The sequence below is a fragment of the Hippopotamus amphibius genome, chromosome 5, assembly GCF_030028045.1.
Source record: "Hippopotamus amphibius kiboko isolate mHipAmp2 chromosome 5, mHipAmp2.hap2, whole genome shotgun sequence".
NCBI classification, from domain to species: domain Eukaryota; kingdom Metazoa; phylum Chordata; class Mammalia; order Artiodactyla; family Hippopotamidae; genus Hippopotamus; species Hippopotamus amphibius.
This window is the reverse complement of record NC_080190.1, coordinates 33384496-33403280: the sequence shown is the minus strand read 5'-3', so window position 1 is coordinate 33403280 and position 18785 is coordinate 33384496. Positions and strand designations below refer to the sequence as shown.

Genomic DNA, 18785 nt, shown 5'->3' with positions numbered 1-18785 from the left:
GCAGTTGAATGGGCAGCTGGATGTATGGTTTGTACTGAATTCTGTATGTATGGATGTATGCCTTGTGCTGAATGCTGTGGCAGGGTAATAGTAATTGAAGCTGTACCTGTGCATGAATATGCTTAGGGAGAGAGTAGAGAAAGAGATGAAAAGGGGGCTGAGAGCTAAATCTTGAGTGTCTTGATAAAGGAGGAGAAACCAGAGGAGGGACAGAGAAACACCAGTTAGAATGTTTTGCCACAGAGACAAAGAAAGGGGAGTGGTTAAGTGTGTTTAATGGTTCTGAAGTATCAGTTAAGTCTAGGACTAAAAATGTTCATTGGATTTCTTCACATGGAGGTTGTTGATTGAGAAATTAGAGCAGGTTTTATGAAGTGATGGTGGCAGAATAAAATAGCAGGAAGTTGAGGATATAGTCCTGTTTTCTCATTCAGGCAATAATTTTCCTTGTCAAACACTACATTAAACTTAGAGAAACTGGCTGGGTAAGTAGCCACAGACCTTGTTGTATTTTGGCTACTGAACCTAAACCACAGTACTGATAAATAGCACGGTGAACCAGATTCCTATGTATTACTTCACCTGTGTTCTCTGTTAGGCTCCTACTTACCCAGAGGGTATCCAGATAACTGTCAAAGGGGTTTTAAAAAGATTCAGAAATAGCAAGCTATTCAAGCAGGAAAATCCATGTCATTTCCCAGAGCTACTGAATAGAAAGGGGGAAGCTATGGATCCAAGATCACTGTCTCAGTGATCTCCTCAAAAAGAGACTGCGTATCAAAATACCTATTGTCTAAATACTGTACATTGCCTAAGTTACATTGGAATCACCTGGGAGAGATCAAAAAACCACTATTATGATTTAGTTGGTGTGAGGTATGGTCTGAGCATCAAGAACTTTGAAAATATCCCCAGGTGAGTTTAATATGTGACAAAGTTTGAGAGACATTGTGTTAAACAATGTTAATTGATGTTCATATTGATTACCCTGAATCAGAGGAAAACAATAATAATATTTATTGAGTGTTTGTTATACTCCAAGCATTGGACTGAGCACTTTATATGAATTAGTGCATTTAATTCTGATAACAACCCCATTTTCAGATGAAAAAAGTAAGGCATAGAGTACTTAAGTAACTTGCCCGAATTCCATAGTGCCAGTAATGGGTCTGGGCTTCCAACACAGGGAGTCTGGTCTCAAGCCCGTAAAGGTAGTGTCTACACTAGGTTCCTTATATTTTGCTGCAGAAGGCAAAAAGTATATGATATTTTACAATGATTGTGAGATATAATTCACATACTATACAGTTCATCCATTTAAAGTGTACAGTTCAATGGTTTTTAGTATGTTCGCAACATTGTGCAAGCATCACCACAATTAACATTTTATAACATTTTAGTCACCCCACCTCCTTGGTAGAAATTATCTTCCTATTAGCATTCACTCCTCACGTGTGTAGATATATTTTTTATTTCTCTTGGGTGTATAACCTAGGAACCTATGACTTGCCAGGTCATATGGTAACTCAGTGCTTAACATTATGAGGAACTGCCAGACTGTTTTCCAAAGCAACTGCACCATTTTTTATTCCCAACAGAGCATATAGTATCTTATCAAAGGATCTCCTTTTTAAAGGATTAAAAACAAAAAAACTAAACTTTTTACTGAAGGGAATAAACCCCTGCTATCAGGAAAAATCAACTCCCAGACCAATTATTTTCTGAAAGGGTTCCAGAGAACTGGGGTTTTGCTGGACTACTAATAGAAGAGGAATAGTAATAGTACCTACTTCGTAGGGTTGCTGTGAGAATTAAATGAGTTAGTATGTGTTAAGTACTTGAAACATTGCCTGGCATGTGCTTGGTAAGTACAATGAAAGAGGTAGCTACTACTTCTACTACTACTACTAGCAGTAGTAGTTGGTGGTGGTGGTGGTGGTGGTAGTTGTAACAGTGGTAGTAGTAATGTCATGAACTGCTTACTGTTTATGCATAAACCCCAAGGAGTATAACTGAGATTTACCACTTAATATTCCTACAGTGTCCTACCCTTACACGTGCTCATGTTTCCACAGCCTAAAAATTATGAGAGGTACTTCCCTGGTAGTCCAGCGGTTAAGACTCCATGCTTCTACTGCAGGGGGTGCAGGTTTGATCCCTGGTCAGGGAACTAAGATCCTACATGGCACGTGGCATGGCCAAAAATTTTTTTTAAAATATGAGAAGAAGAAAAATGAGAGGAAACATGGTGTGCCCTTAAATTTATATCTTCCATGCTCCTTGGTTCCTTACTTTCACCAGAGAGAAGGTTTCTTGATGTCCTTAGAAAGGGCTGAAGATGCTAATGGTAAATTTACTAAATAGGGAGAATCTGTGAAAACTGAGAACAAGCTTATAAAGTTTTATATATATTCATATATGTGTGTGTGTATCATACTGATAATTTCCTTGGAATGTAAAATTATTTGACGTAAGGGATTGTGGTGTTGTGTGTGTGTTGGCAAGATCTCTAACAACCCTCAAGTCATTCCATTATTTCTGCTTTAAATAATTCTATTATTAATTAGGATGAAAAGGAATAAATGTGATGAACAAAAACAAGAAGAATTGTCCAAAATGTCTGAGACTGAGAAGAAAACTGAAGGAAAAGCATTTAAGAATGGGGAGAAACAGGAGGTATTTATATTGCAAAATAACATTCAACTCATCTTAACTAATATTTATTCAGTAGAATAGAAAATCTTGGTATTTGTGACAATTACCCAGCAAAATGGCAAATATAAGAAATAAAAGTTTAATTTTAAGAATAATTGTCCTAAGCAATGAACTTACACTATAAATTATATATTTATTTTTCCGTTTCTAGAGCTTCTCATATTTAGCTTCAGAATTTGAAGAAACAGATATTGAAAGAATAAGTCCAGTTACCTTGGTGCCACAACTTTCTTTCACAGCCGAATTAACAAACTTATCAAGGTGTTCACTGTAAGCATTTTTAAAGGATTATTTCTTCATTATATATTGTCTAGTAATTGTATTGTTTTTTAAATAATGTTAGATTTCTTGAGTGAGTACCATACACTAGGCACAAGACATGCTAAGTTTAAAAAATATATTTGCACATTTAGTTGCCAACATAGCTCTATAGAATTATCCTCATCTTAGAGATGGGGGTCGCACTTCTAATTCATGAGTGAGGTGGGACATAAACCAGTTTGGTTTGATGATTGGTTTTTGTTTCTCTATGGTAGTAATTTTTCTTCAGGTACAGACAGGTGGCTTTATAGGAATATAAAGCCACTGTGAAAAATAAGGTTATGTGATTACTCTTGCTTATTGAAGGACCTCCTGGCTTTCATAGAAAGTGTTTGGTATAGAAAGAGCCCTCTAGGCAGTTTTCTACTTGGCAATACAAGCTTCTTTCTCAATTGTGACTTCTTCCTTGAGCTTTAAGGTTTTCTCCCTACTCCTAGGACATCTATGCATAAACAGATATCATGCCAATCCCCATTTCTCCCATCTCTAAGCCTTTGGATCTCATCTCCCTTAAAGAGGATGTACAACTTAGAGCACTGAACTAGGTACAACTTTCCAATGTCTCTGTCCTGTGGAACACTTGGTACCAGTTCATCTTTGGGTACTGTGAATGTGCATCATTTAGCACAGTGTTGGAAGACAGTGGGTGCCCAATAGATACTCATGTTCATTAAATGAATGAATAGGTGGTTAAACTTTTAAATGAATGTGAAGAGTAGCAAACACAAAGGCGCAATTATCATGACCTTCTTTCTGACTGGCGAGTGCAGCAGTGGAGCAGTGTTTTATTTGTTCTACACCTATTTCCAAAAAGGGCCCGAGATAATTTATCATGTAGGATACCCATACAAAAGGACCATCTAAATGAGGATGAAAGAACAGCCATCAAATGACAGTTGGGAGTGAAAAGGAGAAAGAGAAGGAGAAGTATATTTGTGCTGGAAAGCCTAGACTAAAACTTAGTGGAAGTCAAGGCTAAGGGAAATATAATGCTTTTATCTTTTCAAAGCTAATGCTATCATGTGGCATTGCTGTCATTATCCATTTCAAATGTCCTGTTGAATAAGAATTGATTCTCTAGAAAAGACTAATATACTGATGTCAAGGATAGAGATGAAAGGAGTATGGGGATTAAAGAAAAATTAAAAAGAGTTTACAGGTGAAGAAAAAGGCAAGATTTTGTGAAGATAAATATAATCCTGAATTAACAGATTTTTATAATTAGTTCATAAGCTCATTATTGAAACTACTTTCAGAGGGCAACATAAGGGGCTTATTTTACAAAACTACTTCTTTAAAGGTAATTGGGAGGAAGGTCAAAAAAGGCCAACAGGGAGACAGGAAGAAAAAGTAATCTTTTTGTCCCATAACTCTCTGGGAAGGTTACAGAGAAGATGAGCAGATATGGGGCAGGGAGATACTGGCCCATAGTATGATTAGGATGGAGAACAAAAGGGGATTTTATGTTTAAACCTATGGCCTATCTTCCGACTAATCTTCTACCTTCTGAAAAGCAGGATCAAGTCTTAAATATCATTAGGTCAATTGCCTTGCCGCTGAGAAAATATTCAATAAATGTTGGTTGAATGAAGGAATGAATGGATGGACTAAAGACTTCTCTTGTTGGGGAAGAAATTGAATGGATCAATTTCTTCCCCCACAAGTGTTTTCATAGCAGCCCCAGGAAAGTAGCCTCTCTGGCTTGCCTGTCTGATCTTTGGGTTCAGAGAAACAATGTCCTGGAAAAAATGGGTATACAACCTAAAGCCTAAAGAGATTCACAAAGAACTTTAATAGGACATAGCAAGCCTGTTGACTTAGAGCCACCTCCTTGAGGTTATTGAAAACATGGTGTGTGTGTGTATCTTTTAAAAGTTAGAGAATATTTTTGAATTCTTGATTCAAGCTCCCTCACCCCCATTCCTAAGCCCCTCAGTTTTCTCCTCTCATAAGACGTTTTATAATGGGTGCTATAATCTCATTAAGTTATAATTTAATAAAATAAATAGATAAATAATTTATGGTACCTTAATTTTAGTTCTTTTTCTATTTTTGAGAAAATGTCTTTTTAAAAAAAAACATTTGATGAGTAGGAGAGGCTTTTGTCCACATATAGGCAAATGTTATTGGGCTCAAATGTTATTTGTCCTCTAAAATGATCATATTTTAACATGTCAAGGTACATTTTGAAAAGAATAATATTTTATATCTGGTTTGCTTTTCAAGGGTCCATTAAAGGTTTGTTTAATTTTTAGGCACGAACAAAAGAGGAGAGCCAAAATTCAGAAGCTTAAATATTTTATTAAAATATTATACAACGATAAACAGGTTTCTTGCACTTCAGTATCTCCCCTACAGTTTGATTTTAAAGTCGTATTTCAGCAAATTTTCAATATTCAGTTAATATATTGGCCTGAAACAATTTGCTTGGAGGTATGCCATTGTCATTTAACTTTGTATCTTATGACATACATAATTTTAAATTTCTTGTTAGCTACTGTTGTATGTGATAAGGAAGTTCTTTTGTATTAGGAGATGACTGATCTATATGGATAAAGATATTTATAAATACTATATTATAATTCATCAATAGTCTTTTATGCTATAAAACAAAATTATTTGATTTGTAGTTGTTCTAAATACTTCTTTCCTGCTAAAATTCTTGCCAACCCTAGATGTGCAGCATTATTATTCATTTATTAGTGAGGTGGAAGAGGGTTATTTAAACTATGAGTAGTATAGCTGTTGTAAGTGTTGAATGATTTCTCCAAATTCCTGCAACCTTGACTTGGTGATTTAAGTCTCTTGATGTATTTGTTCATCTTTTTTAAAATTTTGGATCCCTTTGAGAATCTGATGAAAGAACACACATATAGCAGACCCTTGATCTCTGCCCAGAGACACCACCATAAGAACCCCTGCACTAAAATAAGAAGAAAACAGGATGATATAGAAAACTTAGAGACAGTAAAGGAGTCTAGACAACAAGTCTTGATGGTTAATATAAGGGTTAAACTTGCACCTAGACCTGAAAGAAAAGTTAGGAGTTAATAAAGATTTGTGTATGTGAGTGTGGGGTGGAGTTTGAGGCATGGGGAGAAGGTTATTATTACAAATCTAAATTACAGTTATTTTTCAATGCCTAAAATAATTTTGTACTATCTCTGATCAAATGCTGTCTGTGTTCATTTTGTTCATCTGTGCTGCCAAGTTACTATCTTCTTAAAATGTACCTCTGTTGAAGTTTGTGTTTAAAAAATATACTGACTACACTTTCCTACTATTGTGCCTAAAATAAACTGTGATATAATAATCCAACCACCTGAAATTTAAAACTGCCCCCCTCCCAAAACAGATAAGTGTGCATTTTGAATCGTGCATCATCCCATCAATTAACCCGTAATCCTAATGAATTAAGAGGCAGGGAAAGAAAGGAATCTATCTAGGGATAAATTGTACCATTCTCAGCTGTGAAACTTGCTAAGTAGATCTATATGCCCAGGCTAACAGACTCTAACCTACATTTCTAATTTTCCGCTTACCATTCTTCTTTACTTTTTTCTTCATTTTAGCCAAACTGAACTGCTTGTTTTTTCTCTACATGCTTGCACTTTCCCATTTAGGGTTTTGAATATCGTAGTTTCTCCACTTGCAATGCCTATTTTCATTCTGGACACTTGGCCACAGCCGCACAGTGGTGTTGATAGCTGCCCTCCAGAGACAGGTCTGTCTCTGGGGAGGTTCCAGGTGGGATCCTCCACCTTTACATTAGCTGCTCTCCACGATCTGGCCTCCAGCTCTGCAGTCTCACTGTCAAAACTGGATTTGACAGTTCCGTGAGGATGCGTCTGCCTACCCTAAGCAAATTCGCAAGGATTTTGTGTAAAGTCAGCATGCTAGTTCAGTATCTGAATATACTTAGCAGTTCGTTGTCTCTTTTTAGTTAGCCAAGTTACTGATTCACAATAAGAAAAAAATTTCACAGACCTAAATACTTTAAGTCCTTTAGCTATAACCCCTACAAACCTTTCTGTATTAGGGATGCCTTTGTCAAAGGGACCAGTGTGTTGGCTTAAATTCACTCTTACAGGGACAGTATTTAGATGACCAGAAAAATATTTGCCTCTTTGTCTTTCCTTTTTCCCTGCTTTCTTGGTTAATCAACTATCCTTTTGTTTGGTACATTCTTTCTTATCTTTCAAGGGGCATTTACCGCCCCCTTAATTTCTTTCTTCTTAGAGCACATATCACTGTTTCCCCAAACGCCGATAACACAATTTAAGTCAAAATAAGATTTTTCTATTGAAAAAAATTTAGGTTTGTAGTTAACGGCAGTGATGGAATTGTAATAGAAAGCACAGCATGCAGAATCAGAAGGCCTGGGTTTAGTACCCAGTGGACATCTATGTCACAGTCTACTCAGCACCTCCCCTACTCCTTCTTCTGGGACTTTTCCTCCCTTCCCCACCCCAGAGCTTGTTTAGCCAGTCTTTGAATTCCATGAGCCAACAAATCTCCCCTTTTCTTAAGCTAGTCAACCTGAGTTTATATCACTTTTAATAAAAATTAATATAGTTTTGTATAGAGACTCCATTTCTTCATTTATAAAATGGGAAGAATGATACCCATTTCCTATAATTTTTATCAGATTTAAATGAGATAGAATTTTAAAAGTGCTACACAAAAGTAAGTTAAGCAGCCATTGTGTTATATGTACTATATTTGCACAACTGTAATCCTTTTATTCAATTGATTTTCTTTGAAACCAATGAAAGCCATTATACTTTTAAACACATATGATTATCTACTTTTCTCACAATCATATGGATCAAATGCTATAGAGAAATACCTATTTTACATTCTTGTATTTTTTAAAGATCTATATGTTGGTGATGATCTTTTAGTTTTTTTCTAGTTTGTACTTTCAGTGAGTTATCAATCATTTCTTTTATATTTAGGTTTATGAAATAAGTAAAAGGACAAGCTTATTGGCAAAACTATATTTACCCTTACCTAACAACGCAGAGCTAAAAAGCAAAACTGTTTTGGAATATGTAGAGTTTAGCTCTGATAAGGTGGTCATACCTGCATATGGAGAAGTAGGAAGCAGTAAGTTTATTAAAAATGTTTCTTCCCTCCTATTTTTTTTTATGCGTTCCATATCCTAAATGACCCTGGGTCATTTATGTGAATAAAGAACCCTATATTTACAGTATTAGGTTAAAAATGAATTAACTTCTTCTTCTAGACATTAATTTCTAAAACTTTGACTTGAATCAGATCTTTGGGATATCTAAAATTTGGGATTAGCCCCTTTGCTTTTCCTAGGTCATCAGAGACAAGAGCACTGTGCTGTGTGGAATGTGAGTCCCACTCCTGAGTGGGTAGACTCCTCTGCCTCTGCCTCTTCTTTAGTAAGGCTTAAAGATGCTCCAGGACATGTTGATTCATCTTTAAACTGAATAGGGGAGGGAGGAAGAGGAGAGAGAAAGATAAAGGAGAGAGGAAAGAAGAAGGGATGTTTCTGTTTATTGTTTTTCAATTGATTTTACTCCTCCTGCAATTAAATTTTAGTTAGCATGTTGCCATAATGCTGTCATTCCTCTTTTCCCCTAGCTCCCTTCTCTTTCACCTTCCTAGGGGTTTTGGAATTGTTGTGTCCATCTGGTGAAAAGAAAGAGTATGAATGAGTGAGCAAGGAGGAGAGAGAGGAAAACAAGTAGGCAGAGGAACCAGGGATGGATAGAAAATGAGGGAGAAATGCAGTCTGCTTGATAGAGTCCAGATGAAGCTGAAAAATGGGTTGTGGAGACCCAGGAGAAAAGACTTAGAGCGAAAAATTTAGGGAGCACTAAAAACTTGGCAGAATTTTCAAGGAGTATTGTTAAGCTCTCTGGAGGCTGAGAAAGAAGATGAGAAGAGGAAGAAAACTCAAGAATGTAGGAAAGGAAACAAACAGTAGCTCTTTTTCTGCTGCCAGTATTTTTTTTCTTGCTGGCAGCCATTCCCAGAAAGAATGGTTTAGAAACTTCTGTGTTCAGATAAATATTCCTCTCTTGTACAGCCTGTTTGAAGCAGTCTGCCTTGAGGGATCCTAGATGGGAGGTGAGGGAGAGCGCGAAGATTAGAGCCTGCAGTCAGCAGAAACTTTGTGTCCCTGGGGTTCCACAAGTAAAAGTCAGGAAAAAAAAAAAAAAAAACGTAATGTGCTCAAATTTCATATGTTTTTAATGCCCTTTATAAACAGATGTACCCTTTCTTCTTGAGGGAAATGGAACTGAAGAACTTTGTCTTTTGACGTCAGGAAAATTAAGCTATTCTCTATCATGGGCCTTAGATGAAAATGGTGTTCCTCTGACACCTATGTCACAATCATTAAGATCTGCTTACTGCAGGTAATAAACTTTTTGCTTGAAAAATAATGGCAGTCCTCAGCAAAGCATCACACAACATCTACAAAAGGGAAAACTCTAGAAATAGTAGGAACAGTTTAGTTTACTTGGATGCTGCTTTATTTTTTATTTGTATTTATAAATATATAAAATATTTATATATTTTATTTATAACCACTCTACTAAGGCAATAAGTATTGTGCTGGTCTTTCTCTAGTTGCAGTGAGTGAGGGTTTTGTTGAGGTGTGCGGGCTTCTCAGTGCGGTGGCTTCTCTTGTTGTGGAGCACAGGCTCTAAGTGCACGGGCTTCAGTGGTTGCAGCACGTGGGCTCAATAGTTGTGGCTCCCTGGCTCTAGAGCCCAGGCTCAGTAGTTGTGGTGCCCAGGCTTAGTTGCTCCGAGGCATGTGGGACCAGGGATCCAACCCATGTCCTCTGCATTGGCAGGCAGATTCTTGACCACTGCACCACCAGGGAAGTGTCCTAAGGCAATAAGTATCTTTATATGTTAGAGAATGTATCTTTTCAATGCTTAGGATTAGAGCCACATGGTTGATGAGAGAGGCAGTTCCGTAGTCCTTAAGTTGTAGATAAAGGCTAAGACTTCCAAGGATTTTATTTCTGGGACCTTTATATCTCCCAGTCATTGTGTATTATGAAAGAATCATGTTTTGCATTATCAATTTGCTGGAAGAAATTGCTGGACATAGAAATTTCATCTATATCCCTAGAAGAATTGGGATTAACTTCTAGACCACATCCACAAACAGGATTACTAGAAGTACATCCATTAGTAGAAGTACGGTAAAATTCTATAAAAAAGTTGATAATGCTGGCTTATATATTGTGCTATGTTTGAGTAAAATAGTAAATATAAAGGACCAAAAGATCCCATCATTTAAAAATTAGTGAATTATGATAATAAGAAGATAGCCTTTCCCCTCCCCATCTAAACACATATTTTAAAAAAACATGGCTATATCCAACTATATGAAATTACGGGAAAGGCAGAACTATGGAGACAGTAAAAATGTCTGTCTTTGCCGGGGGTAGGTAGAGATAGGGATGACTAGGCAGAGCACACAGGAACTTAGGGCAGTGAGACTACCCTGTATGATACTATAATTGTGGATACATGTCATTACATATTTGCCAAAATCTATATAATGTAGGACACAGAGTAAACCCTAATGTAAATTATGGACTTTGAGTGATAATGATAGGTCAACATAGGTTCATGGATTTTAACAAGTGCAACTCTTTTATTGCAACAAACATAATAAATTATAACTCTGGTGCAGGATGTAGAATAGTGAGGGATGCTGTGCCTGTGTGGGTGGTAGGGAGGCATATGGAAATGGTACTTTCTGATCAGTTTTGCTGTGAACATAAAACTGCTTTCAAAAAATAAAGTCTATTTTAAAAGTAAAATAAAATAACATTTTAAAAAATTGCTATAAATAACTTGGATTAAATAGGAACTCAAAACTGAAATTAGAGACTATTTTTTTTATTTTTTAATTTTTTTAAATGGGATCTTCCTGGAACAGGGATCAAACCCGTGTCCCCTGCACTGGCAGGCAGATTCTTAACCATTGAGCCACCTAGGAAGTCCTGAGACTATTTTTAAAATAACAGTGAGAACACTATCTATAAAACCAGTGGCATATAGCCAGAGTCATAGTAAAAGTTCATAAGTGCTCTTCTTGGTAAATAAGAAAGTGTTTTAGAGAAAAAAAACCTAAACCAAATGTCAATAGTACTCAACAGTTGATATTGAGGAAACTGAGGAAGTGGATACAGATTACTCATCAAGAAGTTTGACAGTAAAAAGAGGCTGAAAATAAGAGAGATGACGGAGTCAAAATACAGAGTTCTTAAAAATTGGGGGCAATCCTTGTCTTCTAAAAGGAAGTGATGAAATCCATGGGAAAAGAGCCAGAATATATTAGAAAGAGTATGAGATCCTTCAGAGTCAGGATGCTATTTGAACATAAGTGAATAGCTGTGGTTTTAGAGAAGAGGAAGTATTTCTTCAAAGCAGAGAATGAAACAGAAATCACTATGCAGACAGAAATGTACTTTTGATGGATGTCCCTGTTTTGCTGAGTAAATGAGGCCATCTTAGAGACCTGGAGCAGAGCGTTTTAGGAGAAAAATGGACAATTAATAAGGGTAATTCATTTTGGAACTAGTGAATAGGTTTTAATACACTGAACCATTATTTTCTTGTGTTTCTTAGTATTTCCCTAGCATAGTCCCCACTGCAGCTATTTTTAATCTTTGCCTCATCATATTATTCTTTGCCTTTTTCTTGGAGTCAGATGTTTGTCCTGCTCACTCGAAAGCTAGCTTTTATACAAGTAATTTGGAACTTTCCTTGGTTTCCTTTAGGGTCCTGCTGACATATTTATATCCTTTTCTTACATTTTCTTCAACTTTTCTATCTCCCTATGCTATAAGTCTTTTGTATCCAAGAAGCCTTCTTGTGCTTTAAAACAAAGAAAAATCCAAGTATTTGATTAAACCTTGAAAACGCTTTCTGGTTGTTTTTCCTGTGCAAGTCCCCATATGGGTGTTCTACTGGTCTGCATACCTTGCCTCTACTTTTTATTCACACATTTCATCCCTAATCCTACTCAGTTATTCCTGAAGGCTACCAGGGACCTTCTGGCCATATTCATTGGCCTGTCCTCATTGTTTTGCTTCTTGAAGTCTCTTGTCTCATGGCTTCTTTGATGCTGCACTTAGTTCCAGTTAGTTGGGAACTCAAGTTAATAAAAGATTGAAAGTAATTCTGCAAGATTGGAACAGATGACAGGTTTCAACAGGGAATGAATTGCAGCTTTTCAAAGTTCAGAGCCCTTTCTAAAATGAACTACAAATAAGACTTTACAGTTGGGGCCTCTGAGGTCAGAGAGGGAAGTTGCAGAACTGTCCTTCTCTACAGTTGTGGGGGCCCAAGGACTGGTGAGGAGCAATGGTTCTAGGAACCTGGGATGGGTGCTTCAAAAGGCAAGATTGATTTGGGAGAGTCAGAGCATGGAACCAAAGGAGATTGGAAAGAAAGTATTTGTTTATTCACTGTTTCACTCACTCATTCATTCATGTATTCATCAGCTATTGTCAGAGCTAGAGACAAAGAAGTGAGCCAAAAGAAGATCTTAGAATGCTTTAGTGTTACATTAGGCACACCTCTCCGATCCCAATTGTTGTTGTCTAGAGTTTTTGTTTAATACATTTTTAAAACATAAAATGGTTTTTCTTACACTCACTAGTTAATTATTTTCTGATGTGGTTAATTGACTTTTTATGTTTGCCCTCATTTCTTATCTCCCACAACTTTCATTCTGGATTTACTTTTCTTGCTGAAAGTTGCTCCTTTAATGATTCAGTTTTCATGGCTAGCAACCTTGTTTAGTCTTTGTATATCTGAAAATGTATTTATTTTTTCCCTCATTCTTGAATAATTGTTTAGATGGGCATAAAATTTGAGGATGATATTTATTTTCCCTATGTGAAGCTATAGTTGCGTTATCTTCTGGGATTTATCATAGCTGTTTCAAAGTCTGCTGTCAGTCTAAATGTTAGTATTTTGCAGTCTTTTCTCCCTCGTAACTTTAAAATTTTTTGCTTAATTCATGACAAAGCCAGGGGCTGAGGGGAGGGAGGAACGGAGAGTTATTGTTTAATGGGTACAGGATTTCTGTTTAGAATGATGAAAAATTCTGGAAATACGTAGTTATGATGGTTATACAATACTATGAGTATACTTAATGTCACTGAATTATATTACTTGCGTAGCTTTTGGTTGCGAAGGAGGGGGTGCAGATGACAGAGGAATTTTGCTGTAGCCCACAAGCCAAACACCTGTAGGGGCAGCTGGGGAATCACTGTAGCTCGGGCAGGAGGTGTTCTGTGGTTTTTATTGCTTTCCCTGAGGCAGAAATCTGGAGACTATCTTGAAATACAGTTACAACCTAATTTTTTTAGGCTATAATGGGATAAGTTTCTCTCCCTAATCTGTTCATTAACATTTAACCTGTACCTCAGCCTTTGTTCTCTAAGGGACCTGGGCTAAGATTTTTCCCATGAGAAGGAAAATTTGTTATATGATGGTGTTAAGGGTGTCTGGCCCTAAAGATCTCTTATGGCAAAAACGTTCAAATATGAGAGCAGACATAGGAACTAAAGAAGGAAAGAATACTCAAACTTAACCTATTTGTGATTTTGCTTAACATCCTATCATACTAGGCATTGGCTTTGTTAGCAGTTTCTTCCAAAGATTCATCATGAAAATGTGAGTAGATACTGATGGAAAGTAAACAGTGTAGAATGTGTGTCCATGTTTGGGCTAAGATTGTTGAATCTGAGTCAGAACAGTATTTCTGGAATCTCAGTTTATGGACTGGAATTTTTCTTGAGTACCGTATAGAAAAGATCTTAGAAATCTTCTAGTCCAAATTGCTCTAGTTCTGCATGATGAAACAAATTATCTATGAAGAGAGAGATGAAACAACTGGGATAATTGATGGCTGAAAAGAAACCCTTACTGTTCAGGGTTGAATTCCTTCTGCACTTAGCCTATAGTTGAGGTCACTAAGGATGCATTATGAGTCTAGCCTGTCCTTTATAGCTCTCTTAACTTCTGAAGATGGCCTTATGTGACCAAACAAAGGCATTCTTCTGGCCCATACTTCCCAGTTGATTGTATTACATACTCTATATTCTGTTTCAACTGTAAAGTTATAGCCTAAAGATTCTTTTTATATGGTGGACTTTAGATAGAAAAGATGAGTATTTACAGACTTTACCCTTAAGAAGCTTACTTGTCTCTTAAGGGTGGGGTAGACATTTATCAAAAAGCTGTGATACAGTTAGAATATGAGAAGAACCAGGAAAGATATCACATCTGAACTTTCTATTTTATCCTTAAATGCATGGGATGGATAAGCTTTATCTTTAAATACCTGGAATGGGTAGGTTTTACCCCATAAAACAGACTTATCACCTGCATATTATATACAAATTCACAAAATATTTTTCTTTATGTTAGTGTGTTAAGGAATGTAGATGCGAGAGGTGTTCCTGGAATTCCATGGCTTATTAATACACAGAAGCTTTTTGAATGGGCAAATGAGGTCAGAATTGACCCAAATAATCCAGAATATTCTGATTTAATGGAATTTATTATGGTAAGTTATAGCAAATATCTGTACTGTAAATATATTCTGTTTCTTAAGCTCTATACTCTTATACTCCTCCACAGTTTGCAGTGTATTTTTCTAGGCTCCAGGAAGCATTAAAAGTAAATCTGAGGACAGATAGCGTTTTCAGCCAGTTTACAGTATTGTAAGGCAGTTAGAAATTCAGCAACTGAAATAAATACTATTTTAGGGCTGATGATTGGTACTCTGCCACTATTTAGCAGCCCTTGCTTGGTGCCTCCTGCAGAATAGTCTCCAGGCTGACATCTATTGTAACATCTGCTGAGTGCTGGCCGTATTATTAAGTGCTGAGGATTTTAAAGATGATTTATAGACACACTTCTTCCCTCAAAGACTCTTATCTATTCACTTCTCCTGCTCCTCCTTGTAGGCAACTGAACTGCTCTGTGTGCTCCAAATATGCTTTCTTCATACCTTTATTTGTGTCATTCCCTCTGCTCAGAAGGGCACCTGTAGCAGCTGTCTTACGCACCCTGCAAATCTGGTAAATGCTTCCTTGGCAACCTCAGTTAAATACGGGCTTTTCTTTCCTTGACTTCCTGTTAACATTTTTTCTTTTTATAAACTCTTACGGTTCTAATATCATTCTGCCTTTTACTGTAGTTATTCGTCCATGTGCTTTATCTTTCCTTGTGGAATTACAGCTAGTAAATCTTTGTCTCTCTTATGGCAGCTAGCACTTTTCCTTGCATGTACCATGTACTCACATTTGCATTTATTGAATAAAGCAGTGCATGCATAGATTATTGCAATTAAGTTTCTTCAGATCAGAGCTTCCCAACTGATATGGTGAATTGATTACATGTGTATAGTAATATTGATCCTCTCTAGACTCATAGGGCAACCAGATACAAAAGGCCACATCTTTTAACCCACTGTGCAGTACATGTTTTCATTTTCTGTATCAGTCATGAATAGGAAAAGGTTGAGAAGCTACATAGAGTGGATTCTGCATTTTTTTTTTCAGATTTTCTGTACAGATTCAGTTGCTCCATTTCCTATTTCTGTTGCAACTCTCATATCACAGTTGAGGGGAAAACCTGTTTTGAAATAATTATTGAATTTAAAAAAAATAATATTTTAAGTAAAGACTTTACATTATTTGTGTTTTACAGTACGTAAAACAAAAAGGACAGGATATTCCAAAGTATTTTCGTCTTGAACAGTTGCAAGAGGAGTTTAACTTTGTTTCTGAAGAGGAGATGAGAAAGAGTAAACGCTTCCAGCTATTGCAACTTAGAAATGCAGGTCAATTAGATGTTTTCGTTCTGCAGCAAATGCCCCTCTATGACAGAGAGATTCCAGACTTAGTCTTCCAGGTACTTGGTTTCTGTTTGACTATAGGTTATTCTATGATAAGTTAATGTTTTGCTGCTTTAAATCTATCTTACTTTTTTTAAACTGATAGTCTATAGATAACAATTTTCCCCTCTTAAAATTTTTTTTTAATTGAAGTATAGTTGATGTACAATATATAAGTTTTACAGGTATACAATATAGTGATTCACAACTTTTAAAGGTTATACTCCTTTAAAAATATTGGCTATTTATTTATAGTTATTTATAAAATATTGGCTATATTGTGTTGTACAACATACCCTTGTAGCTTATTTTATATGTGATAGTTGGTACCTCTTAATCCTCTACCCCTATCTTGCCCCCCCCTTCCCTCTCCCCACTGGTAACCACTAGTTTGTTCTCTGTATCTGTGAGCCTCTTTTTTTTTTTATAAATTTATTTATTTATTTATTTTATTGGCTGTGTTGGGTCTTTTTTGCTGTGCGCAGGCTTTCTTCATTTGGGGTGAGTGGGGGCTACTCATCGTTGTGGTGCGCGGGCTCCTCACTGCCGTAGCTTCTCTTGTTGCGGAGCATGGGCTCTAGGCACGTGGGCTTCAGTAGTTGCAGCACATGGGCTCAATAGTTGTGGCTCACGGGCTCTAAAGCTCAGGCTCAAGAGCTGTGTCACATGGGCTTAGTTGCTCCACGGCATGTGGGATCTTCCTGGAGCAGGGATCGAACCATGTTCCCTGCATTGGCAGGCGGATTCTTAACCACTGCGCCACCTAGGAAGCCCTGGGAGTCTCTTTTTTCGTTACATTCAATACTGTTTGAAACAGTATGTTTTGTTGGACATATTAGGCAACATGTTGGACGTGGATAGGCAAACAGTCACATCCATATTGATAACACTTTCTCTTTCACAATTAAGTAGAGCTGGTTTCATGGGAGTTTTTCTTTCTTGATTTTTTGGGATCCCCTTTTCTTTAGCATTAAAAATGTAAAGCTTTCCCAAATTTCAGAAAGTCCTTAGCTTAACTTTGCAACTTAGATGTTGTCCCAATAACCTATTTCACAGCTAGATTCCTTTGAGTATATTATAAATTTATGTAAATATTGTGTTTTTTTATTGTAAAATATATCACCAATGTAAAAGCGACTTTGGGGGATAAGGGGGAGAAACACTACCACATTAAACTTACACTTGATTATAAAGCACATCTCAATTTCAGAAACTTTAAAATGTGGGGAGAAAAGAAAGAAAAATTCATCTTATTCTGTGTGGTGGTGGCGTGCTGAAGTCTGCTGGCACCAGTTGGTAAGCGCCTATTGTGCGCATCTGTTCCCAACTCCACCTTCAGGGATTTCATGTTGGTTGCTTTAAATGTGTTGCTGGGAGAATATTTACACCATAAATCAGCAAATGCTGCAAATTGGGACGTCCCCTCCCACTCCCAGAGAACTGGCTGTTAAACATTTACCAGCACACACTAGTTATAAAAGAATGGAATTATAAGAGCTAATTCCTATAGAAAAAAACAATTGTACTAATCCTAACGCTTGAGCTTGCAAAGAGATGGTTCAAGAAGAAAGAAACCAATGTTTCATCTCTGAAGAAGATGCCTGTGCAGTACAATTACCACTGTAGGGTGATGTCAGCCAACTTAAAGATAGCAGAAGCTGATGAAGGATATTGAGGTTTATACATCTTATGAGTCAGAAAGAGTGAATGCCTTATACTAAAATCAGTTATAATAGGTTTATTAATTTAACTCTTGTGAATTATTATCAATTGATAAAAAGTTGATAAACGTTTTGATATTTGTTTTCATTTTATTCTGGACTGAAGGGAAATTGCAGTAAGCCACTTAATATTAAAAATAGTAAAAGTTACTTATAAAAAGGTGTACTTTTTTCTTGTTGTTACCACTCAGCCATCCTTTAGCTTTTATACCCTAATATACAGGAGACACAAACAAAACTATACAGGCCTCATTACATTTAAAGCTCAAGTAATAGTGGGAAGACACTCATGGCTGAACCAAGTGAATTGTCTGAGAATCTCTTTTGGTGTGGCTCAGAGGTGAAAGAGGAAATGCAAATTAATGATTTTTCAATGATAATATCATGGCATCACCAGTTAGCATGTGACAATTATAGTTATATAAAGATAGGATTTGCAGATAATTCATAATTTTCACAAACATGGGTGGGTAGAAATATATGTATTCACAAACAGACAAATTGATATTTGCTTTTGGAAAGCATTGCTCAACTGTAATTATGATTAATCTGTTCTGAGACCTTAAGAATTTCAGTTAGTAAACAGCAGTGGGAAGGCCTTGGCTTAGAATGGCTGAAAAGTTCTTCTGTTTCCTCCTGCTTCTCTCAATGATTGATTTCAGTTCTGCAGTTGCATAAACTACTATGGGTGAAGCACAGTGCTCAGCATAACTGGGGATATAAAATCATAAAAAAGGAATAGTTTCTGCTTTTCAAACTAGGGGCTGTGCTAACTTTCCTTATCTTATACAAACTATTCAGAGAACACAAAAGGAGGGAAAACAACCCAACTCATTTTCTGAGGTTGATGGCCTTCATGCCAAAATTGGGAAATGAAAGCAAAAATTGAGCATTTTAGGTCAATTTCACTAATGAGCATAGATGTAAAATTACTAATAAAATTTTAACAACTCAAAAAGCAATATATTATGTATAAATGTATAATTATACACCATAATCTAGTAGGGTTTATTTCCAGATAACAGAGCTAATCTAATTAAGGAATCTACTAATATAATTTACCACATTAACAGAATTAAGGAAGGAAAAAATATGCTCCTCTTAATA

General features: G+C 36.5%; 1 protein-coding gene across 1 annotated transcript in view; it reads left to right on the top strand.

Annotated features, from left to right (window-relative positions):
- Window positions 1–18785, top strand: part of CC2D2B (coiled-coil and C2 domain containing 2B) — a 96271-nt gene that overhangs the window by 30007 nt on the left and 47479 nt on the right. The window contains 7 exon segments of the mRNA XM_057736949.1: window positions 2568–2676; window positions 2867–2985; window positions 5292–5469; window positions 7995–8145; window positions 9284–9431; window positions 14484–14622; window positions 15771–15974. Of these exon segments, the coding sequence (XP_057592932.1) occupies window positions 2568–2676; window positions 2867–2985; window positions 5292–5469; window positions 7995–8145; window positions 9284–9431; window positions 14484–14622; window positions 15771–15974 (1048 nt within the window).